General features: G+C 49.2%; 2 protein-coding genes and 2 non-coding genes across 5 annotated transcripts in view; all 4 read right to left on the minus strand.

Moving 5' to 3' along the window:
* Positions 1–2,841: 2,841 nt before the first annotated feature.
* On the minus strand, positions 2,842–6,496 carry LOC135811203 (malignant T-cell-amplified sequence 1-A-like). The gene is made up of 6 exons (XM_065324398.1): positions 6,264–6,496; positions 6,030–6,182; positions 5,586–5,683; positions 4,471–4,607; positions 3,780–3,847; positions 2,842–3,504 (listed from the first exon to the last, which is right to left on the minus strand). The coding sequence occupies exons 1-6, from the start codon at positions 6,272–6,274 to the stop codon at positions 3,420–3,422; spliced, it is 552 nt and encodes a 183-aa protein (XP_065180470.1). The 5' UTR covers positions 6,275–6,496; the 3' UTR covers positions 2,842–3,419.
* A 1,160-nt stretch (positions 6,497–7,656) lies between these two features.
* The window catches only part of LOC135811214 (hydrocephalus-inducing protein homolog), an 88,850-nt gene continuing 70,730 nt past the window's right edge, over positions 7,657–25,776 (minus strand). For both annotated transcript variants that reach the window (XM_065324416.1, XM_065324409.1), the window contains exons 79-92: positions 25,107–25,376; positions 24,541–24,710; positions 24,032–24,230; positions 23,410–23,670; positions 22,333–22,502; positions 21,603–21,681; positions 21,280–21,336; positions 19,563–19,646; positions 18,424–18,633; positions 17,884–18,047; positions 16,960–17,110; positions 10,106–10,336; positions 9,543–9,767; positions 7,657–9,295 (exon numbers count right to left, since the gene is read on the minus strand). In XM_065324416.1, coding sequence (XP_065180488.1) covers positions 8,765–9,295; positions 9,543–9,767; positions 10,106–10,336; positions 16,960–17,110; positions 17,884–18,047; positions 18,424–18,633; positions 19,563–19,646; positions 21,280–21,336; positions 21,603–21,681; positions 22,333–22,502; positions 23,410–23,670; positions 24,032–24,230; positions 24,541–24,710; positions 25,107–25,376 — 2,802 coding nt within the window. In that variant the 3' untranslated portion in view covers positions 7,657–8,764. The remainder of the gene's footprint in view (positions 9,296–9,542; positions 9,768–10,105; positions 10,337–16,959; positions 17,111–17,883; positions 18,048–18,423; positions 18,634–19,562; positions 19,647–21,279; positions 21,337–21,602; positions 21,682–22,332; positions 22,503–23,409; positions 23,671–24,031; positions 24,231–24,540; positions 24,711–25,106; positions 25,377–25,776) is intronic.
* On the minus strand, positions 19,148–19,220 carry Trnaa-agc (transfer RNA alanine (anticodon AGC)). Its single transcript has one exon. It is a non-coding gene; the product is annotated as a tRNA-Ala (tRNA).
* Positions 20,522–20,594, minus strand: Trnaa-agc (transfer RNA alanine (anticodon AGC)). Its single transcript has one exon. It is a non-coding gene; the product is annotated as a tRNA-Ala (tRNA).

Genomic DNA, 25,776 nt, shown 5'->3' on the forward strand with positions numbered 1-25,776 from the left:
AGCTTTTGCTGCATACGCATGCATGCAGACTGTATGCAGCGCAGAAACTTTCGAAGAAGAACACGAAATCTGTCCGTCGCAAAAATCTTGACGATCGCGAATCGATCGCCAACTTTTTCGATGCCGCTCTACTGTAGCTAGCTCTAGTCTAGCTAGCTAGCTCTGTAGCTAGTGCAGTAGCGGCACTGGCTAGTCCGTCTTGAATCGCCATTTTCTTGAGACAGAACACCGTTATCATGGCAACAGACAGTTTTCCTCAAGAAAACTTTCTTCACCACAGGGAGATGAGATGGTACAATGTACCTGTGTAGGCTGTATAAATCTTTGAATTCTCGTGATTTTAGATGGAAAGATGAAGATTTCAGGCCTAACACGCTGTGACTGGCATCTTCGCATCCCGAAAAGATTGTCTGGGTTCGAAAGGGGGCATGTCAACTGAGAGTACACTGCACAACACATACATGGCACTACCTGATCAGCATGCGGCACAGGACGTGTTTGATAGTTCGCGTGTGAATGCGAGGGTAAGTACACGGTTTTCTCGTTAGTTGCATGCAAGAGAGACGATGCGACAGAAAGCAAAGCCCTTTGTAGTTTTCTCTCTTGCACTGGTAATGGTCTGCTGTTGGAGTTGAAATGCTAAGACATAATCCTTGTTTCGCTCTTCTGTGTAGTGTGAAGAGGTCAACGAACATGTAGAGCTCACTTTGATGAAGTAGGCAAGGCTGTGAGCGCTGTGGCTCAAAGCGATAGGCCCTAAATCTTACGAGATGTTTCGAGTGCTATTGTTTGTTGCGAGCGCTTCGTCTTCAAAGAGTCCTGCCTCTTTCCTGGCAGCTGCCCTCCTATAGGACCAACCACGAAGTGACTGTACCCATCTGCAGCCGATCAATGTTATATTGCACAAGAAGATATCGTTTTCGCCAAGCCAGTGCCCCGCCAAAGACCATCGCCGTGTCACACCGTCGGAACGAGTTCATGATGAGAAACATCATTCGCGCGAGCTTGATGAAGAACTATTTCGAAAGACAACATAGTCTTTACCCCCGGGACGACAACTATGCGCACGTCCTGCAAGGGGAGAATGTCACCAGCGACATCAAAGACGACGACGGCAGTATTTCGGAAACCTGGAGTCAGCGGAGGTCGTCAAGCTCCTCCGCGACCCGGTACATGTACAGTATAGGTGACATGTCGACACGAGCGTGCGGAAACACTGCATACACTGTAGTAATGTTGCGAGAGTTTGCGGAAGGAGTCCAAGTCGGGAAATCCATCAGCTCCAAAAGCTACCTGTAGGTGGGCGATGAGACTCCAGCTTCAGACTACAACAGTCAGGACTTGTAAATAGTTGAACTTTGTGAAGCAGCAGATCGAGAAGTAACGTTAGTTAGCTGGAATCGTAGCTGTTGCAGTATGTCGGCGCTATGTAGGTTGCATTTTTTACGGAGAGTCGATCGCCACGCGAATGTTTCTCTCCTCACCGAGAGCTAGCTGGCCTCCAAACTCCGTCAGGGTCTGCCTAAGGTACCGAAGGTCCTTTGACTAGCTGCTGGCAGGGCTCCATCAAATCCTTTAGCTTCAGCTCGGCGAGCAAAAGTCTCTCTCTCCTCCGCCATGAGCTGACACACACAAACTGAATACAAAACGATGCACTTCACACGTGCTGGCTTGCACGCTTGCCCCCTTTCACGAACCCAGACAATCTTTTCGGGATTGGTCTATTCAAAGGCTTCAGTCTTCACCTCTCTTTTTATGCACTATTTCCACATCAAGTACTACATGTAGTACGTAGTAGTAGTAGTAGTAGTGGAATTTATTATTTTGATAGGGAAGGCCCTACAGACGTTGCCGTCTTGTTACAGGGAACCTTCTAAGTGCTCTTTACAGAGCGGAACAAAAACGGATAGATGCTCAACCTGACGACACGAGACAGGCAGAGAATTCCACCAAGTATTACGTTAGTTCGACACAGCCATAAATTATAATTGATTGATTTTTATGTAGTGTACATCATATCAACTACTACTATAGTACAGTACATGGAATTGCATGTACCGGTACATGTACTTCCTATTACGTTTAAGTATACTCTTGATAATTATTTATTATTATTTATTTATTTATTACAGCATCTCATACAGTCATAGCACAGTGAGAACACCGGCCAATACAAAGAGAGAGGGTGTTAGCCAACCACGGCAAGGCAGGGAGAAGGGGAATTACTAGTATACTCTTGGTGGTACCAAGAACATACTAGAGGCTGTTATGTGCAGTCTTGGGGGTTATAACTAATACTGCAAAACCGGAAAGTCAACGTTTTAACACCAATTTTTTCATTATTTGAAGAAACGTTATCGCGAACCCAGTCTGAGATGTCTGTGTAAAGATGCGCATACAGATGGGTGGCCGGCCAGGTAGCCATCGTTAAACTTTCTGCACGGTATCATGCCAAAATTACAAAAACGTTAAACTTTCCGGTTTTACAGTAATCATCATTATTGTACCCATGGTGGATCAAAGCCAGCACACTACCCTCTGTTGCTCTTTAGTCTGTTTACTCTGACTGTAAATAGGAACCCTCCTAACAAGTACAGTCGTCCCTCTCTAATCCGGCACTTTATAATCCAGCACCCTCGATAAACCGGCACAATTTTCAGTAGCCAAATGTCCTCTTCATGCACATTGCAGCAGTAGATCAGATTTGTTAATCCAGCACCCTCCCTAATCCAGCAGATTTTCGTGGCACAAATGGTGCCGGATTATAGAGGGACCACTGTATCTAGAGTGCAGATCAATACAATGCCACCTCTCATCCATGTACATGACAAGACACAGCTGTCAGCCTGATACGTGTCCTTGGCAAACATGGACGTTCCTTCGTGCTCATGCAACACACCGGAGTAAAACACAAAACGACAGAGACTGGAACTTGTGGAAGATGCCAAAAACGTACTCCCACGAAGATCGGGAAAGAGATCATAATCTAGGCACATACCAGCATGCACCAAAGAAACATGTGCTGATACGAAAACTTCCACAACGAAACATTGTATGTACATGTACAGAACCTCAACGTGTGAAGTGAGGTGGTTTCGCAATTTTATAAAATATACCATTGCGTCTTGTGAGCGAGGATTGATATAGCTTCACTGGCAGGGGGGAAGCAGTCAGCACGGGTGTCCACTGCGGTCATTGCCATGCACAAAAGAAAGCACCCACATGACTGCTTGCCATATGTAGACGAAACGGTTCAAGCTGCCTGGCACTGAAAGCTAGCCTTGTGACATCAGGTGCTAGAGCCGCAGTGCACCACTATCCCAGGGCGCGAGCAAGACAACAAGAGTTGAGTGCCTGGTGAACTGGTGCAGTACCAATCCGGAGACATGGGGAAGTTGGGCTGACGCTGGCAGCCTTCATCACCGTTCAAGCGACTTCATCATCCATAGACCGTCCCCAAGCGAGTGAAGTGAGTCAACGCCAATGCCCTTGTTAATTTTTCGACTGAAGAAGGCAGAAAAGCAGACAAGAAACCAAAAGGAGCGTAAATACATGATACCCTGAAGGCAGAATACCTTACTGTGCGTGAAAGTAATACACAGGCATAAACACACACAGACACAGACTCACACACCATGCACATACACCTTGACCTTGACCTTGCCCATTGCGTAGCAATGATTGCGCATTGTTATTTCTCCAGCGTGTGTGCACATACACACACACACACAATAAATATTCTACACCAAACAGTTCACACCCAAAGACGATGCACTCACATGTCACCGGTGGATAGCTTGGTGATGCCAACGCCCAGGGCGTGCTGCTTTCCTTCTGCCATGATAGACTACAGCGTCGCATGCTCAGTCAAGGATCAACCAACACAATCATAGTACACGCACCTTGAAACGGCTAATTCCAGCGGGTGAAAGTGATTTGTCATCCAGCATGAATTCGCGACGTAAAATTTTAGCACAGACAAGCAACGTTTCGCAGAAGTGCCCTCCCCGGCCCTTGACAAACCTTGGCCACACAAGGTACATTCGATACAATGCATTTCATAACGGGAGTATGGTTTTCAAACATAAAAGAGTGCACAAAGCAAGTGCAGTACAGATTCCTCTGAGCATCATTTACAGCCACTGAAATGCGAACACTTCGGAGACCACACTGATCCGTTGTGTATAGGGAGGTGCTCAAACTACACCGACATCATCTTGATTGAGAATAGTCGGGAATAAAACACACAGACACACCCTCAGACTCAGACATGCCCATTGCGGAAGGGATGACAGCGAACAGCTACGTTAGACATAGCAACTTGTGCAGGGATTACGCCATTCAACAGCTTGCAAGGCTGATGAATTGGCCGCCACTAATTTTAGCTTGGTCTACACCACACCGCTGATTCACAAGTATCTGGTACACACACACACACAAGGTAAAAAACATGTGCACGTGAGAGGATACAACAATCGTGTCAGGTGGCAGGTCCACATCCATCTTGGCACCGGGAGAGGTCAGACCAGGGCACATGATGTTTGCACCGCTCAGCACAAAGCGAATAGCACCCTTATCGACCTGAAGCTGTGGCAGGATCATAGGATCTGCAAGACGGCACAGACAAGAGAATAACATCGATAAGTGGGCCATGTGCGTGTGTGTGTGTGTGAGGGGACACAAGGGGACACGTGGCCGTAATGGCAGTATTTACCAGGATCAGGTGTGTGTGTGTGTGTGTGTGTGTGTGTGTGTGTGTGCATGTGTGTGTGCATGTGTGTGTGTGTGTGCGTGTGTGTGTGTGTGCGTGCGTGTGTGCGTATCAGATACTGGTACAGAGCATTGCAATGGGATGGCTACTGAGGCGCGTTCACCGTACTTGTGCATTGTAGACAGTCTGCAGCTCTACACCCCCACGTGCAATACTCATGATATTACCAGGTGCGTGCGTCGGTGCCCTTCAAGGGGGGGGGGGGGGTTCCGGGGCCTCCCCCGGGAATTTTTTAAAAAAATGAAGCAAAATCCTGCATTTGAGCGAAAAAAAGGGGGGGGGGGGTTCCGGGCACCCAGGAACCCATACGGGGCACGCGCCTGATCACTGCACACGCTCCCCAGTATAGAAGTCCACAAACACCATGAGCAAAGACAGGGTCCTGGTTTACTATGAAGCAACCAAGTTGAAGTACATGTCCAAATACGAGCCTTGCCCAACCCTTGAAAATATCTTCCCAGTGACGTCACAGATAGATTTACGTTGACTGGCTATTCAAAAGAGAATTACATCCGAAAGCAGCGCGCAGTAGCTGTGGTATAGGCCGTGCACCAATAGCCATGGTAACTCTGCACTGCATTGACACTGCATCACACAATTGTAGTATAATCTATTCGTGAAACAACAAGCAGCAGGATGTACAGTGTCGCTCAATGAAATCTAGCCGCGTCATTAAAGTACGCGCCGGGCGTTGCGCAGCCCTAGACCTGCGAACACTGGGCTGCGTAATGATGCCAAGGCGCAACTGGATTTCACTGAGCAGCACACTGTACATAAGCACAGCATGCATGACTGCAGTCGACAGTCTCCTTACACTTGTGCAGAAGACGAAGAGTGGGGCAGAAGTGTCCGCCGCGCTGCCTGAAGAACAGCAGCTCATTGTTCACCGACAATAGTTCTATGTGCTCGTGACTGGACAGTGGATACACGCACACGCATGCACGCACGCACGCACACACACACACACACACATGCATTTGAACGAGTGGAGATTCATGTATTACCCAAGTGAAAACCCTCACCCAGTAATACAGTATGAATGCCAGGCAAACTTCACGTACTCGTGCTATATCTCCTGCTGTTGCAAATATCTCACTTTTAAAACTGAAGGAGTTAAACTGGAGTTTTTTCATCACAAAGTCTGCGAGCCATTCTGATCAGGAGAAAAGCTCGATTCCATAGAACCTAACATAAAGATACGTCTGATACGATCGGCACTTCGAGATATTTTATTTTATTTTAACAGTGCCCCCCTTACCATTTTACAATAATGAGTGGTTCCTTCTTCGGTAGGATTACATCGATGTATTCCTCAATTGCAGGAAACGTCTCCTTCAGCTGGTTTCGAATGCCTTTCTGCACTGATGTTTTGCTCTGAGTGCAGCCGGACACGCTCTCCTTTGCTTGGAATCTAACATAACATGTCAACAAAGCCCACTACAGTTATTGTCTGCCACCATTAGCCATCAGGATCTCCACTTTACAAACTCACTTCTTGAACATTTTCAAATTGATTTCGTGACAAATGAGGCCAACCAACTTCGGTTTCGCCTCAACAGCGAAGTAACTCCACACACGGACCACACCAGCTAATCCACGCAACGAGCTCCAACCACCACAAGTACAAATCTATGAACTGCAATGAAACTGTAGCTTTGGAATGCAAAAAAACTTCATAGCTAGCTAGCTTCACGTTCGCAAAGCCACAGTTCTTTCAAAGCTGTAAAATGCCAAATCAAGGCAAAAAATGTGCAGCTTTGGTAGCAACCAGATTGCCACAGTGCATATTTTCCATGACAACGCAGTGTACAGGGATGATGCCGGAAATGATGATTGTTCAGGTGCACTCCTCCTTATAGTTATACTTATAGTTATACATGTACTACTAGATCCTACCTAGTAGGCTACCGGTATTGTTATGTCTATGAGCTGGGGGGTTATGTACTCTTGCTATGAGGGGAAGTAAAGATAATGCTAGTAGTAATAGTAATACCAAGAGTCCGTAACCTGGTGATGGACTCTTGCTAATAGTAATACTAACAGTTCTGGTTACAATGACTATGTTGCCTCTCCCACAGCAGGGAGCCATGGCTCCCTGCTGTGGGAGTGGTACACCGGTAGTGCCATCTGGAGCTCAACATTGTTCCGAGGCTGACATCAAGACTAGAATGCCAACGCTGGAAAATCAGATCAAGGAGCGTTATCACGCAAGCCGAGCAACAGGCTGATGCAGTACAGTAGTATTGGCCATCATCGGCTACGCGAGTTAATCTGGGAGTTGTATGATCCCCTCGGTCCCCACGGCCCACTGATCATGTTCCCATGATGCGTTGTCTGCATGGCTGATTGGACGCCCGGCGTAAAGGTAAAGCCGGTAAACACAGTCCTGTGCGATGTGTTTCGGGCCCGATGCCGTGCTTTAAGGCCGAGTGCCAGTACTGAGTCCCCGATACCAGGTGCTCTGTACTGCAAACGGGTCTAAACTCTCGTGGTGATTACTTCCGGAACGAGTATGTCTACATCCGGGAAATCGAGCAAAGCACACGTAGTGCCGGATCAAAGCCAATCCCCACCTCTGCCCCGTCACACACGCACACACATGCATGCACACACACCTGTCCTATCCTGTCCTGTAGAGCCAATGCCACAGGGGTCACGTGGGCCCCGGAGGGGCATCAGAGAGGAAGATGGAGCACGCAGCCTGATGACGCCGGAGACACACACACACATAGCCCCGGTGAGAAGGCAGTCTTGCCTGTTCATATGGTGAAGTAAAATAAAGAAACAACAACAACACACACACACACACACACACACACACACACACACACACACACACACACACACACACACACGCAATAGAGTCTACCATGACGGCACAGCAGTCATTGCACTCAGCAGAATTAACGATTTGAAATGCATTTTAATCTCAAACAAACTGCAAGAATCGATGGCGAAGCTGTGAGCAGAAGAAATATTGCAAATGCCTAGTCAAAACAAATTACCCCGGTACATGTAGAAAAATATTATGCTCAATGTGCATGATTGTACAGTCATGTAGAAAGCTCCAAGACTTGCCATAGAATTGATCATTGAAAAAATAAACATTGAAAAAATAAAACCAAAAACCAGCAACCATTAAAAATATAAACCAAACTTGCTCACCAGCATCATCAGAAACACGCAGCATCACACGAACACAATGCTCAGTCACGGTTCAGAGTTCAGAGTTCACGGTTCAGAGCAGATACAGAACACAGACTCACCACACATGGTACGGACAGGGGCTCAAGAATCCCTGGCGGCCATTTTGCAGAATTTCAGCTTGGCGTGACAGTTTAAAGTTCCAGCCACAATGCAATGCCAATGTATAGAAAGCAAAATGATGCTACCAGTAAAAGAAAACGTACAAAATAACAAATTCTGATAGGTCAGCTCCGGTCATTATCAACGAGTTTTCACGCTCAGTTCCCCTCCAGTGCATAGTCATCCTAGGAAAAAAAAGTATCCAGTCTAGAATCTAAGAGGATCGCAGGAGTTCAGCCAGGCTGAACGGTCGGTGTCAATTCATCACATTGTCCAGTTCAATTGGGTACTAAAGGCGTGCGGAGAATACATAACGCATTACTCACCCACAGTGTAGCTGTTTCATTGATGCTGCATGAAAATGCATGAGTATGCATGACCTGTATGATATGCATGACCTGTATGATATGCATGACCTGTACGATGTGCATGACCTGTACGATATGCATGACCTGTATGATATGCATGACCTGTATGATATGCATGACATGTATGATTGCATGACCTGTATGATATGCATGACCTGTATGATTGCATGAGTGATACAGGTGAAGAACAAGATGAAGGCACAATGCCTGGACATCCAGCCGTCATCATGGTCAAAGTACATGACTGCGCTGCATGCATGATGTCCTAAGCACAGAATGAAAATCAGTTGTCCATCAAGCGAGGCAAGTCGCAGAGTTATCACGGCACTCCGCGCACGTAGAAGACCCACTGTATGGTTTCGCTGCACGGAAGGCCGGCTTCTTTCAGCGACTCGGCAGTGCAGCTCACAGTCAGCGTGCCCGTGGGTGGCGGTGGGGGCGGTTGCGACGCGGCCGCTTTGCTGCTCCCGGTCGTGTGGCCGGTCTCGCAGCTCACGCCGATGTAGTAGACCTTGCGGGCGCGGAGAGTGTCGCTGGTGCTGCGCAACGTGAACGCCGGGTTGTCGATGGAGAAGTGGAACTTGGCCGGCTTGGCGAAGACGTTCTTGAACGGGATGGTCGTCGTGGCGTGGCCCTTCACGACCATGGGACCCTGCGGCTTCGGCTGCAGGCACGTGCCCTTGACCGGGAACTGGTACTCGCCGCCGGAGCTCGATGCAATGGTTAGCGTGCCTTTGAAATCACCTAGCCACTGCGGCTCGAACGTCACCTCGGTTGATAACGCAGTGCCGCCCGGCACAGCGGCCAATGCCGAAATGCTCCGCTCCACCAGGAAGTTAGAGTCGTCGACCTGTGCAAATACGTCACGCACCAACACACACACACAGAGCAAGTCTTTGTGATCATGTGACACGGAGGGGCACGCATAGAGTCATCTGAACTTCCATTACCATAACTGCCAGATTCCACACTGGAGACTCCTGGATATGCTTTTAACCTTTGGGGAATCCCCAAGTATTAAATATACAGATAAAAACACACATCCGGGTACATGAAAACATGCACGACGCATGCAGACACACTGCACACGGCCATACCTTGCACAGATACTCGGTTTTGGTGCGTGCAAAGTTGGTGAAGTGGCACGTCTGCACCTGCTTGTCGCCGAGCGTGGTGCGGAAGAAGAGGGACTGCTCCGGCGGAGGCAGCGACGCTTCCATCGCCAGCTCGTAGCCGTAAGAGCCGAGTTCATGGCTACTGAAGGTCAGCTTTGTGCTGCTTCTGCCAACCTTCAGTGGCAAATACTGCAGCGTACATTCTCCCTGGTAACGCATAGAACGACAAAATAGAAGGAATTACATGCATGTACATGTACATGTATATCATAACTTGTCGTGTATACTAACATTGCCTAACAAAGGGGACTTATGAGAGTCCAGCAACGGCGCCCAACATGGGGCTCGAGCCAACGACCCCGAGGTTAAGATTTTTCATGTTCTACCAACTGAGATTCACGAGAGAAAGAGAGAGAGAGAGAGAGAGAGAGAGAGAGAGTGGGAGAGAGCAACAGTACGGTGGCACAGTGAAATGAAAACACTCGTGCAGTTACAGAAACCTGGTGCATACACATCAGAATCAGGATATGGGTACACATGCTTACATCTGACTTTCCGGGAACCGTGAATTGCTGCGGCAGGCTGATCTCGTTGCAGCTGATCACCGCCGAGAAGACGACGGGCGACTCCAGCGGGTTGTGGACGACGATGGTGTGCGGTATGCCCTGTCTGACTGGCGTACGCAGCGTTATCGTTTTGATCATCTCCGGCGAAGTCGACTTGACGGCGAATAGGTAGACGAGGTGCTCCCTGGTGTCCGGATTGCGAAATGTCAGCTACAGGGCCAAAAACACAGTACAGTATAATACAATGCCAAGTTGATTGCGAATTCCAATGCCATAATAAACAACCCATCCATTGGATACTGATGAACGCGCACACATATTTACTGCTTGCAAGCACATGTGCTGTGATAACTTGCTTACCTTGCAGAAAGCCATCGGTATCCAAACAGCAAGAGTGTGTGTCTGAGAAATTCCCATTTAGAACCTGGTGCCCTTTTTTGCCTATTTCCAAAGAGGCATGCAGTCATAACAGCTAGGGCTTGAAGAAGCATCTGGCACCAAAAGTCATGAAATAAGTACTAGTAATTCCATAGCCAGCAATCGTATGTCATCACGTACATTCAAAATCAACATAATTTTGCGAATCGACCTTTTTTTCAGGATCACTTTTCAACGAGGACGAAGCAAAGTCGGCCGAACGAAGCCTAGAGGAAGAAAATCACCCTCTCCACTTCACCATCACGATACTGACATAGATACGAGATGAAACAACTAAAAAATCCACAAGAAAACTGTACGGCCATCATCGCGCTGACTTTGGTCTGACTTTGGTCTGAGAATTTCTATCACGATCAAAAATGTACGAGGAGCACTCAAAAATAAGCCACAGACTGAAGTAGAGTAACCCTCTTGCGCATGTTGTACGTAATGTAATGATTGATACGTGCTTTCGATATTGATTTCGCTGGTGCACACGTTGGTGCAGTGCTGGTGCACGCGCTGGTGCACGCGCTGATGCACGCGCTGGTGCAGCCAGTTGTTTTCCGTTGTACGTGATGCAGCTTGTTGAGGAGAAGGGTTTTCAATATCTTGGGTTCAGTTCTTCTTGCTTCTGGCCTGGTCGAGGTCGTGCTTTTTTCTTCTGTAAACTTCTTGTGCATTTTGGAATTGAAATTAATAATTATAGTCCAACTTATATCCTTGCGCTGGTCTGGTGGTGGATAATTCCACAACAACGTGGTACCGAAACCCGGTTTTGAGTGGACCGTTGGCGCTTTGTGGTTAGGTTCTCGGAGAGTATTAATTTTGTTATTTCACTGCCTGTTTCAGTAGTAATGGCGTCGTCTGCTGGACATTCCTTGTTGCGGCCGTATCGTGGAGGAGATGACGACCTGGAAGCGTTCTTGCTGAAATTCCGCGTGGTGTCACGGATACAGAAATGGACGTCGGAAGCTAAAAGAATGGACCACTTTCCTTTATTCCTAGACAAGGACGCGTTCACTGTTTGGAGTGCGCTGCCGGACGTCGAGCAGACCAGTGAGGAGGTTGTCCATGGTGCGCTCCGAGCCGCTTTCTGCATCACGCCAGCAGAGGCGTATAAGAAGTTTGTGGCCAGAACTCTTCGTCGGGGAGAGCGTTGACGTCTACTTGGCCGACTTGAGGAGGTTTCTCCGCCAGAGTGGTCATGTGGAAGCGCGTGACACTTCGTCAGGGAAGTCATGTGACCCAGTGCTCCTGGAGCAGTTTCTGCTCGGCATTCCGCAGGTGCTGGCATGTCAGGTGCGCCTCCAGCATGCCTTGCACTGTATGACTGTGGATCAGTGTGCGGATCAAGTTCGCGTGTTGGTTTCTGCAACCCAGGTGTCGGCTGCACCAGTACAGGGTGCACGTTCTGCGACATTTGCAGCGACGTCGTCTAGTAGCAGCGGACCTAGCAAGCGGTCTGTGTTGTGTTACCGGTGTAATAAGGTCGGCCATATTCAGCGGAATTGCCCGCAGCTACCTAAGTCACCAGCATCCGGCGAACCTGTTTGCTATGGTTGCAAGGAGCGAGGCCACGTCCGCAGTGCGTGCCCCCAGCGGAAGAGGTGTGCTGGAGCAGCTGCGAGTGAGGATGTCGGCCATGTCTGCGTCGCGTCGGAGATTGATGGGCCCGCAGTAGCGTTGCCACGGATCTTCTTGCCTGTGAAGCGTTGTGATGCGGTGGCGTTTCGGCGTTGTGTTGCTGCCATCGACTCGTGCTCAACACACACGTTGGTGTCTCGTCAGTTGGCAGAGGACTTGGCACTGGAGGTGACGACGTCAACGCCTGATATCATCACCGTTGACGGCAATACACTCAAGGTATTGGGCTCGGCTGTTCTGGATGTCGAGCGGGTGGACGAGACGGTATTTCTGCCTTTCTCGTCTGTGTCTGTATCAATTGTTCCGGAGTTGAGTGTTGTGAATGCGGATGTGCTTCTGGGCCTCAACCTGATATCGCAGCATGGCGGAGTCGACCTCAAGTACGCGGACTCCAAGCTCGTCGGAGCATCTTTCGGTCAAGCAGCTTCAGCTTCCGCAGATGTGCCCAGTTCGGACGTCCGCAGTGATGATGGTGATTCGCCTCAGCTGCTACGCCATGTTACCGTGGAGCATGACGGGGAAGATGTCATTCTGACCACTGCGGATGGGTCAGTTCGTTGGCGCGCTGATGTTGGCTACTGGGAGCTTACGTGGGCATGGAAAGACGAACCCCCCACGCGTCCAGTCGGGTCAGGCATTGGTGAATATTCCCGGCATAGCCTGTCAACAGACCAGGAGTCACAGTTCTGCGAGGAAGTGGACATGTGGATCCGCAATGGATGGTTGGTACCCCATGACCAAGCAGTCCATGGTGCGCCTGGTGCTGTGTTGCCCTTGTTGGCGGTGGCCCAGACGCACAAGGAGTCCACCCCTGTCCGCCCGTGTTTGGACTACCGGCAACTCAAAGTTGATTGTGTCGCATCCAGGTTTGGACGTGCCTGTTTGCCAAGAGAAGTTGCGTCAGTGGAGGTCTATTGGCAACGCCGACAGCCACGTGTTGCTGGACATCAGCAAGGCTTACCTCAACATCCGCATCGCGCCAGCTCTCGCCAAGTTCCAAACGGTCGTCTGGAAGGGCCAGCTGTTTGCAATGGAGAGGATGGGCTTCGGTTTATCGATTGCGCCCAAATTCATGGACATAATCGTCAAGTGGGTCCTCCGTGCGTATGCTGATGTGGACAACTATGTCGACGATTTGTATGTTCCGAAGCCTCGTCTGCGTGCTGTCACCGATCAGTTGTCGCAGTATGGGTTGCCCACCAAGCCAGCGGAGCCAGTCGTCTCTGCTAGGGTACTTGGTCTGCAGCTGTCAGAGTCTGCAGATGGCCAAGTGAGGTGGAAGCGTCGTGGTGACGTCATGCCGACCTGTCAGCCGATGCCATCACACGACGCGAGATTTTCAAGTGGTGTGGCAAGCTGACCAGCCACTATCCTGTCGGCTCCTGGCTGCGCCCAGCGTGCAGTTATCTGAAGCGTCTGTCTAGCCTTCAGCCTGGATGGGATGATCCAGTGTCTCATGAAGTCGTCGCTTGTTGTGCGGAAGTCCTTCACCGTCTGCAGACCGATGACCCTGCGCAAGGTGTGTGGTCAGTTCCTGAAGGCGCACAGTGGTCGTTGTGGTGTGATGCTTCGGACATCGCACATGGTGCTGTCATTCAGGCCGATGGTAGGATCGTCGAGGATGGCTGCTGGCTGCGGCAGAAGGACGACCGGCGACACATTAACATCGCTGAGCTCGACGCCGTGATCAAGGGATTGAACCTTGCCGTGCAGTGGCAAGTGAAGGAGCTCACGCTATTCACCGATTCCAAGACTGTGGCTGCTTGGTTGCAATCGGTGCTTGGCAATGTGTCTCGTGTTCGCGTCAGCGGCCTGCAGCAGGTACTTGTGCAGCGCCGTCTCCAGATTATCACTGATCTCGTCGCTGTCACGGGCTTGACGGTCAAGGTCCAGTGGATCAGCAGTCAGCAGAACAAGGCGGATCAATTGACCCGTGTTCCCAGCAGCTGGATCCGATGTGGCAAGACGCTCCTTGCTCGGACTGCACCGTCCGTCACCGCTGCGGTGGTGACCGTTGGTCCATTCTCATTGGACAGAGTATCTGCTGCTCAGAATGCAGATCCTCGGATTGTTTCGACTCGCCAGCAAGTCATCGATGGTGACCCAGTTACTGATCCTGCGTTTGTCAAGGTCAAGTCACAGCTCGTAGTCCATGATGGTATGCTGTGTCGAAGTGTGAAGTTGCCGCCCAATGATGCAGTCGTCATTCCTGTTATTCCTAGTTCACTCGAGTCCGATGTCGTTCGTGCTGCTCATGTGAACTGTGGTCATGCGTCTTGGGAGGGTACATGGCGCTTCCTCCGCTCGAAGTGCTATTTCCCGAACATGGCTGCCCAATGTCAGCAGTTTGTGCGCCACTGTTCGCCGTGTGCTGCTGCCAGCCCAACCAAGGGCGTTTCGGCGGAGGCCAGTCGCCCTGTGGTGGCTGATGGCCCATGGAGTGTTGTAGTAATTGATACTCTGGAACTGGGCGTCGATCAGAGTGGAGAGTACCATTGTGTTCTCGTCTGCATGGATACTTTCACCAAGTGGGTGGAGGTGGTTCCGCTCCGTCAACATGACGCGGCATCAGTGGCCCAGGCATTTGTCGGCCTGTGTACGCGGTGGGGCCCGCCCCGAGTGGTCCGCTGTGATAATGGCACGGAATTCATCAACGCCGTGATGTCATCGCTGTTTGACACGTTTGGTGTGACAGTGCTCAACGGTGCCGTGCGTCATCCCCAATCACAGGGATCTGTTGAGCGATTTAACCGCACTCTCCTCACCCTAATTCGGAAGGTTTTGGATGAGGCTGATGATTGGCGATCTGAGCTGGACGTGTTATTGTATTTCTACCGTATTCGTCCGCACTCTGTCCTCAAGATTTCTCCTATGCGTGCGATGCTTGGCTGGGAGCCCACCAGTGTGCTCTTCTCGGCTAATCCTGGGCTGGGCCGGACTCCATCTGATCTTGAACGCCAGGCTGCTCGGATCCGTGATTTTGTGGAAGCTGAGCTGTCCTCCAAGGACTTTGTTGAGTCTGACGATGATAACTGTCTGTTCGCCGTTGGTGATGCCGTTCTTCTACGTTGTTCCCATCGTCGCCAGAAATGTGAGCCGCCCTATGAGCGTGACTGGGTGGTCATTCACATTGTGTCCCCCTCTACTGTGGTAATTCGCAATGAGGCTGGTGGTGGTGAGAAAGTGGTGAATGTTGAACTGCTGAAGCCTGATGTTGGTGCTGAGGTGTTTGCTGATGTGCCTGCTGCGGATGCTGTTGCTGATGTGCCTGCTGCGGATGCTGTTGCTGATGTGCCTGCTGCAGATGCTGTTGCTGATGTGCCAGCTGCGGGTGCTGTCCCTGATGCTGGGTCTCGGTTTGATCCCCGTGATCCTAATTATGTGCCGCTTCGAGCCCCTGCCGATGATCCTGCTCCATATCAGTTTCGCCCATATGGCCTCCGTCAGCGTGGTTCGCTTGCACCCCCTCAGCGCTTCCGTTAGTTTTGCTTTGTGGCGCTATTTAGTATTTGTGGTGGTTTTTTCTTTGGCATACCACCAGGGGGAGAGGTGAAGTAGAGTAACCCTCTTGCGCATGTTGTACGTAATGTAATGATTGATACGTGCTTTCGATATTGATTTCGCTGGTGCACACGTTGGTGCAGTGCTGGTGCACGCGCTGGTGCACGCGCTGATGCACGCGCTGGTGCAGCCAGTTGTTTTCCGTTGTACGTGATGCAGCTTGTTGAGGAGAAGGGTTTTCAATATCTTGGGTTCAGTTCTTCTTGCTTCTGGCCTGGTCGAGGTCGTGCTTTTTTCTTCTGTAAACTTCTTGTGCATTTTGGAATTGAAATTAATAATTATAGTCCAACTTATATCCTTGCGCTGGTCTGGTGGTGGATAATTCCACAACAAGACGTACCTTTATCGCTCTCTACTCCTTTTTCAAGGCACAAAAGTCGACTCTCCACTTTCAAACCAGGAACTAGACATACCAGTGGTCCTTTTCAGCTGCTCCACGAGCGCAGGAAATGTTCACCAAGGGGCGCAGAGCAGCATCCATTCCAGAAAAAGAGCTAAAATACGAGTAAGACTGCATGCCTGAGTACATGAGTACATGTATGAGTACATGCAGAAAATAGTCAATTTCAGCGTTTCTGCTCCAAACAGCAACTAGCTTCGACTAGAAACAAAGATTACACCAAAGGATCAAACAACAACCATTTTCTGCAGTTTTTTTGCAGATGGCTTCCTTGTGCTTGGCCCAGCACGCCAAAAATCACACCTCAGAGGAGTACAAAAATTACAACTCTCAGATGTCCTCGATTGCTGGCCATGGGCTACAAATGCTGTGCTTATTCCTGTGTAACCCAATGTCAGAGCTACGCTTCTATTCAAGCCAGGAATTTCTGTACGTCAGCACTAAAGCAAGGCTTATGCAGGGGCGTAGCAGCCGGTCCGGCCAGTACGGCTTTGGCCAGACCACTTTTTTTAACACAATGCCAAAGTGCCCAGAATTCAGGATTTTGCACCCAAAATTCAAAATTTTCCCCGGTGGAGACCCCTTCACCCCCTCCGGCCGGACCACCCCTAACGGCAGTGCTACGCGCCTGTTAAGTGGTGATGTTCCATCTTGAAAACCAGGCTTGTATTCAAAGCAGCCTGCTGTACGATACCAGCCTTTATGCAAGACAGTACAGTATGTGATCACAATCTCAATGCGACACCATCTCAATCTGGCAGCTTATACAACATTCCCTACTCCATACATTAGAGTCCACCGTCCTCACCCGCATCGACGTAGTTCCTTCGCGGTGTGCGCGGAACCGCAGCTGATAGCCTGCCTTTCCGCCGGCTGGCACGTCAACGTAGTCCAGGCCATGGATATTGGTAGCTGGGTCATTCTTATCCGGCTTGATTATGTCAATCTTCACATTGAACCTGGACAGCGTGGCACGTATGATAGGTAAACGTGTAAGCACGATGGTGGAAGATTCAGTCAGAGTTAGCTCTACAGGCTTGAGCACATAGAGCGGTTACAGGCTGTCCAACTCTCCTGCTTCGGACCAAAACATTTGTGTACATTTACATGGGAGACAATTGCCTCTGTGCACATTTAATATAGGTCTCCTGCTTTGGAATGGTGGCAAGGTTGGACAGTCTGGGGTTACGCGAATGATACGGTGGCGAGTCAGCGGGACTGCTTAAGGGCGCTTCGTATATAGTGCGAATCGGTGGTTTCCATGGTTTCGTTTGAGCTAGTGCATCGCTGTGCTGCGACTTTGCCTAAGCATCTCAACTGATGATGATGTAGTCGCAAAGCCTCTATATCTGACTGTTAGTGGACTATGAGAGTGACAGGGCATAGTCAGGGCAGAGTATCACGGGGGGGGGGGGGGGGGGGCTAACAGCCTAGTAGAGCTTGGACGAGAGAATGACCAAGCGTAGCAGATAACGTTGAACAGTGGCAATGGTATAGCTTCAAAAACCAACCATACATAATGTGGTAGTGAGGGGATAGAGTACTTCTCGCACAAGCTGGTGCAAGTCACATCAGCACCTATTAACTTACACAACTCAGTACACGAAACAGCCAGCCAGCAAATACTTCTGAAGTTCACTGCTCCCCCCCCCCCCCCCGCCCCTGCATGGGTGCGCCCGATGTCAATCAAGTGCCCGGAAAGTGGACAGGATATGCTGTCAACATTGCTTACCGCTGTGGTGTCTTTAGCCAGTTGCTGATGGTGAACTCCTCATTGAGCTCCTTCTTGCAAGGCCACTCGCGACTGGGAACTGTCACGACCTTGGCTTCTTGCGCCGAGCCCAGGAACGTGTAGTATATTGCGTTGCCGTCGGGCAAGGCAATGAACGCATTCCCCTGTAGCCAGTCCAGCAGGAAACACACAGTGTGCGTGCATCTTAGACACTTGCTCCATCTCTTGTTTGCAGCCATCAGTCAATCGGGCCAGGGTAGAGAGTACATTTCAAGGGAATTTTCACTTGTACCACCCAAGGCGATTGGGGACTGTTGGATAGGACACAGATATGGTCGATTCGGTACTGACATGTTGTGTATGCAACGCACGTGATACCCTGTACGCGAACCCGTGCAATTTTTTCCTTGCGCATGCGAGCAGTTATATTTCTAATACACAGTTTGCTATCATCATATAATAATATATGGTCGGATTGGATTTTTGCTGTTGTTTCACCTTGACCCAGGAAACCTGTAAGGGCACATGACAGCATGTTACCTGGTGTTTCCGTCCGTCAGCGGTCATCACCACTGGTTTGTAGGTGACTTCGTACGGCTTAGTGCTCAGCGGATCCACGGTCACGGACTCGGCACCGCTCCAATAATGGCCCTCGATGACGGGGCGCAGCACCCACGCCTGGTTGGTCGGGTTCTTGATCTGTATGGTCTTGACGTCCTTGCTACGGACGTGACATGAGAATTGGATGGGCTGTGTAACGACAGACAGAAGGAGTACAGACACCGAAATAAACCCAATGCAGCTGCAATGCATACTGGGTGCAAACACTGTAAGTATGATTATTAGTTTTTGTTTTATTTAATACACACGCTGCTTGATTACAAGTATCACCTGGAGTACATAACCAAGAGTGTACAACTCCTATCTTGAGCTGCGATCGGGTCACCCACAGTAGAATGTCAATTTCTTGATAACGTCAGATTCAGGAATGCATGGATCCACCCCCCCCCCCCCCCCCCCGTTGTCCTGCTTCGATCACCGAAACTGCAATGCATAATATGTCACCGGACGATGCAACACTGTGCTGACAGTGATCAACACCACGAAGGCTGATGATTGCGAAAGCATGAAACTCAGAGTGGCTACTAACTAGCTTTGATTGCCCTTGTTGTTCCGTGCACAATATTGGTTCTCCAGGCAATCGTTTTTTTGCCTTTTTACTTTAGATCTGATCTAAAAGAAAAAAAGGCAAAAAAAGATTGCCTGGAGAACCCGGGTATCGATCCCGGTACCTCTCGCATGCTAAGCGAGCGCTCTACCATGTGAGCTAGTCCCCCTGCCTGGTCACTACTCGATGCTAAGCAATAGCAATTCTTCCTGATCAATGGGTGGCATCTGTACTTGGCACTGATGTCGCATCCATTACCCACAGTCTATTTCGGATCAGGGAGTAATGAAATACCGGTGATATACTACTCCTTTGTTTGGATGGAGAGATCGGCTAAGCAGTGGAGCATACATCCAATACAAAAATTAATGCAGTACGTACTAGTATTCATTTTGCAGTACGTACACACACACACACACGCACACACGCACACACAACACACACAACACACGCACACACACACACACACGCACACACACGCACGCACACACACACAGAGGATAAGCCATACCTCTCTCGTCGTTGTTCTCGCTATGCACACACCAGTCAGGGTCAGCTGCAAAGCAGCGGCATTCTCCAAGCGACACAGTAAATTCTGCAGAAGAGGGACAGCACAGCAAAGTTTGATGAGTTTTTTTTTATATGCGGCACTATATATTTCATCACTTTTGGGATGCTGACCACAAGAGTATTCCTTTGATGTACGTTTTGCGAAATCCATACTTGGGCGTGACTTTGAGATTGTTCTCTATTCAGATTTTGAATGTGAAACTTTGCCTGAAGGTGCCACTTAACCTGTTGATTACACTGAGCTCAAAATCTCAATTTCTAAATTCGGCGCTTAGGCCATGGTAAAAAATAAAGTTGATTCTCAGGTCATGAGCCTGTGAAAATCGGTGCGAGCGAGCGATTTTTTATTTTATTTCCCACAATTTTTTTATTTCCAAAGATAGGGTCACACATATGTACGTCACAGGTTCATATAATTATTTTCTTATTCAGGCCAGGGAGTAGAAAAATCCCGGTATTTTACTACTCCCTGATTCATGCCTTTCGCATTGACTGTTTTCATGTGCGCATATGCATGCATAGAAATAAAAAAATCGTCGGGGCGCCGCCAAAAATCGGTGCGCGCATATTTGAGAATCAAAGATAATTTTTACCATGGCCTTATAGCGCATTTCAAGTCTACCAGCATTTATCTCTACGAACAAATGTAGCATTTCAGAGGTCTGTTTCCTTGCAATATCTACTGGCCTTCGATACCACGGCTTACAATAATCTTTTTACAAACTTCCACTTGTTGTCGGTAACTTGGTTTTGGGCAGAGGTCGGCATTTATCACAAACTTTCACATTTTACCACATCCACGGATCTCGTTACCTCACATCTCAAAAATGTTGGAACAAATTGGAATGCAAACACATCTCAACAAATTTGCAACATATAAAAGAGGAAAAAAGGAATGCCTGGAGAACCCGGGTATCGATCCCGGTACCTCTCGCATGCTAAGCGAGCGCTCTACCATGTGAGCTAGTCCCCCTGCCTGAGCTAGTAAAGATGGGACTTAGACTATGTGTGTGGACAACACAACTATTTTTGGGATTGCAACCATGGAGAAAGCCACAATTTATCCACTGCACGGTAACTTGATCAGGGGCGTAGGAGGGGTTTTGGAAGTGGTACGACCAAAGGTCGGCGCGGCCGAAGGCTGTTTTGGAGGGGGTCCGGGGGACCTCCCGCGGGAAATTTTTGTAAAAAAAGACACAAAATCCTGCGTTCTGGGAACTTCTGGCACAGTTTATAAAGTCATAGAACTATTTCACGGTCAGAAGAGACGTGCATGGACATGCACAGATGCATGGCAGATCTACGAGTCCAGAAAAAGGTCAAAGTCTGATGCGCATATGCATCGATGGATCCTGATTTTTTTATTACGGTTCTGCACGTTCCGGACGGACCACACTTTTGGAAAAGTGGTACGGCCATGGTCGTACCAGTCGCAGCGGGTGCTACGCCCCTGTTGACTCTATAGTGTCCAAAATTCAAATACGCAAACCATCAACAGCATAGAAGGCACAATGACAAGTAGGAGCGCCCAGATCCTATAGCAATGCTACGCGAGCAGCAGCGCGACACATCTGGGCCGGGTTGAACCTACCTACCGCCATTTTGCCACGTGTGTGTTTGTAACTTTGTACCGCCATATGAGTCAACCTTGGACTTACCTCATAGCGTATGTCCTTTGACAGCCGTACTGGCTTGAAGCTGACTGTGAAGTGAACCTGAGCGATTGAAAGAAGGATAGGAATGACATCATGTTTACAACACCTTCACCTGAATGCAAAATCGGGCCTGTTTAGAAATTCGACTAGCGGGCCAGCAATGCATGTTCCTCGAACCAATCCATATACAGACTTTTGGAAGTATGTGTGTCTGTTGTTAAGTAGAATTCACTCAGGCAAAGGCAAACAAGGACAATTGGCCAATGCAGGGCTTGGTGAGAGTACACTGCATTTTAAAATGCATTTCCAGTCCACTGACAACTAACCTCCATTCCTGCTTCGATGACACCATCCATTGGACTTATGGCAAAGTCAGGACCAAACTTTCCAGCATCCCATTGGTACCTGATACACAGTGCAAAATGGCATGGCAGTGCTCAAATGTTCGCAGTCAGAAATGCCTGAATTTTCAGGATTTCAATCCCAAGCATGCATATCAAGAAAAGAAGAGCATATGGAGCATATCCCGGGCATATTTTCTGGTGTTGTCTCTTGTGGCTGTGGTGGTGGTGGTGGTGGTGGTGGTGGTGGGGGTCCCACACACCCTGCTGTCCCGACAGAATTTCAAGTTGATGTCGTTCTTATGATGCAATGCTCCTCGCACGAGTGGTTTTGCTTTACAAGTGTTTCCCTGAACTCATTTGTACTGGATAAAATTGCCAACCACATGCCCAGGATACGTCTGGTAATATGTGTACAATGCGCACTGCATCATTACAAGTCAGCTTGTCAAGTCAAGTCAACGACGTCAACTTGAAATTCTGGCAGGACGGAACCCATAGTTGAGGTGCACACTCTTGGAGGTTACTAGTATATACTCTTGGTCATACCAAACAAGCCGTCATCTGCAAATTAATGATAGTGGTGAGAAGAAGAGCTCTGTTCCAAATTGTAGCTTTACAGCTTAAATAGCATGTGTGGGGCAGGCCTGTATTTATGTCAATATGATTCAATCATACGTTACACCACTACCGGTATTCCAATAGAGTAACGTACTGTGTAGAAAGATCTCCAGAGTTCTTCATGGTGATACGCCGCTGGGTAGAGCTTCCGAGGACCACCTCGCCGAAAGTCAGCCGCCTGAAGTCGAGGGAAACCTCTCGGGCAATGCACGCCGCGGACACGGTGAACAGTGGCATGACTGCGTTTGCGTATTCCATGATGATCTGTGCGAACAGCAGAGGACACGTGCACAGGACCATCACGCATCTTGCATACTCAGTCTACTACTTGTCGCTCGGATACTTGGATCATGGTGTATGTGTCAATCAAGCAAAGGATGTATCTAAGGCCATGGTAAAAAATAAAGTTGATTCTCAGGTCATGAGCCTGTGAAAGTCGGTGCGAGCGAGCGATTTTTTATTTTAATTCCCACAATTTTTTTATTTCCAAAGATAGGGTCACACATGTGTACGTCACAGGTTCATAATTAATTTATAATTATTTTATTATTCAGGCCAGGGAGTAGAAAAATACCGGTATTTTACTACTCCCGGATTCATGCCTTTCGCGTTTTCATGCACGCATATGCATGCATAGAAATAAAAAAATCGTCAGTGCGCCACCAAAAATCGATGCGCGCGTACTTGAGAATCAAAGATATTTTTTACCATGGCCTAACAGATAATAAAACGTTTGCCCTGTCAGAAAGGCAACAATAGTGAACCCTGTGTAAGACGACCGCTCAAGGGACCTTCAAAACGTGGTCTCTGTAACCAGGTGGTCTCCTTATCCAGGGTCATTTGACTGGAAATAGCATCCCTTGGTCCTAGCTGCAGTGGTCTTCTGGGACAGGTGGTCTCCTTATCCGAGTGGTCGCCTTGACAGGTTTTACTGAATAGTGAACCCAGTGAATATTGACACTCGATTGTGCATGAGAAAAGTTTTGTTATTCGTGGAGTTGAAAGTATCCAGTCAAATGGGTACTACACTTGAAGATATTCAGTAGTTGTGGGAATGGAAAAGGGAACTTGAAGGTCTGAAGAAAGAAACTGACTGTCACCACCAGGACTCAAACCAGGGACCTTCGCTTGAAGATTGTGTTGTTATTCGCTAGGTTAACTGTACTCTCACCTCCTCTGAGAACCTGGGCATGCGGCCGGTTGGTGAGAAGGTCACCACCACGTTGCAAGCAGCACCCGGACCGAGCTGGATGTCGGAGTGAGGCTTGACGGTCAGAACGCTGGCATCCAGGGTTGCCCGCGGCGACAGGCCCACGTCGAACGTGATCGGCGCGAGGCTTCGGTTGACGAGCTTCACAGTTCGGCTACACGTCTGTCTCGGTTGTATAGTCTTGAGTTTGATGAATGATTGCTCTGGATCAGCCACTTCAACCTACCATGGTGGAAAGAAAAGCAGCAGGAGACACAGCGAGCAATGGTTTAGTGCTGCTTGAGGTGTAGGTGTTTGAACCTTCTGGTCTGCATGAAACCAAATACATGTTTTGTGTACGAGCCTTCAACTAAGAACAAACATACACACACACACACACACATGTTTACATACTGTAAACACACACACACACACACACACACACACACACACACACACACACACACACACACACACACACAGATGTGCCCTTCCATTAGCCACACATCTTATCGCTAACGGCAGCGGCAGAATGCTTGATCATGTTAATAGCTCAAAGGTCACTATACACTACCAGCATTAAAGCTGATAAAGATGCGAGTACCTTCAGTGCAGTTCCTTCGCCCGCGAACCGTACGTTCGTCGTGGAGAGACCATTCACATCAAACTGCACAACCTCTTGCACTTTGCCGACCGTCCTCGGGTGAAACTGGAAGAGCGCTTCCTTGCTTGCACCCGGCGGCATGATGCCTGCCTTAAACGCCACGGACAGGTGATCGGTCTTGAACGGCAAGCACTTGATACTGTCACCACGGAAACAGGAAAGAGACAGCAGAAAATGGACTGGTCAATTGGTGATCCTGATTTTCCACAGAATGGAGGTGCTCGAGCAAGCGCCATCATACTGCAACATTCAAAAAAGCCAGTGATTGCCATATCTAAGAAATGATCTGATTCCCGCTGCAAGACGACATAGATAGATTCAGAGGCCTTTCACCGGTAGTACACTCTGCATGAAATCCCATCTTGGCTTGGATTCGGAAAAGGAGTCGTTGATCTCAGCATGCAGATGTCTTTGTACCTATTCTGCTAACATGCTACAGCTCTACTCACCTGACGGGCTGCGAGTGGTCATTCTTGATGGTCAGCGTCTTCTTCTGGCCGGTTTCGGCTGGTCGGCCCGCAAAGCAGGCACCGAAGTTGTGCTTGGTGAACGAGAAGTGGAGGGACGGCTTGGTGCCCTCACCGGCAAACACAACCCGGAACGACGGACCATAAGCCATCTGCTCCGGACAGCCACAACACACACGCACACACACGCACACACGCACGCACACACGCACGCACGCACGCAGAGTATTTTACTACTCCCTGGCAGCAACAGTATCAACATGACCACTGCCGAGAAGCATACCACAAAAGGAAAGGCTGATGTACTCAGAGGTTTTTAATCACATCGTCCAAGGGGAAAGCTGCACACAATCAGTCTTACTCATCACTAATGCCAGCACAGGTTTCCAAAACACAGCTCACATACTAAACTCATGCATGCGGTGCATTGGTTCACAAAACGATGAAGCTACTGAAGTCACCCCAGGCCCCTGGACTGAAACATGCTTCCACGGAAGCTCAATTTCGAATTCATTGTCATGGCAGGATAGCGTTTGTTGGCCTCCTACCTGGCAAACTGCCTCGCAGCCAGACAGCACTTTTTTCTGGCTCGGGCAGAAGACGATGGTGAACTTCTGCGACGCGGCTGGCTCGATGGACCCCTTCAGGTTGGGCTTGAGCGAGATCAGCTTGCGCCGTCCCTTCCCGCTGTGAACATCCGACGGTGCACAGCCACCTGGGTCATCGCATGCTTGCGTGACCGCCCACTGGTAGACCGTTGGGAAACGTCCATTGTTATAGACGGAGATCGTGCGAACGACCTTCTCATTGACCTGAACCTGTGCACACAAAACACAATAGTCAGCATACTTGTTTAGTGTCCATCCCTGAGAGAGACCAAGCAGTCACATCATCCCTTTCCCTGTCTCACTATAAATGTTGCGACGGACTTGCAAACTCCATTGCAGCCATCTACACAGGACCTTTCGAGTCATACTGTTTCACCCTTATGATGGGGCCATGTTATGATGGGGCCATGCCCAAAAATGGGGCCATGTTATGATGGGGCCATGTTATGATGGGGCCATGTTATGATGGGGCCGGGCCATGTTATGACGGGGCCATGTTATGACGGGGCCATGTTATGATGGGGCCATGTTATGATGGGGCCATGTTATGATGGGGCCATGTTATGATGGGGCCATGTTATGATGGGGCCATGTTATGATGGGGCCGGGC

The sequence above is a fragment of the Sycon ciliatum genome, chromosome 1 (assembly GCF_964019385.1).
Source record: "Sycon ciliatum chromosome 1, ocSycCili1.1, whole genome shotgun sequence".
In the NCBI taxonomy this organism is placed as follows: domain Eukaryota; kingdom Metazoa; phylum Porifera; class Calcarea; order Leucosolenida; family Sycettidae; genus Sycon; species Sycon ciliatum.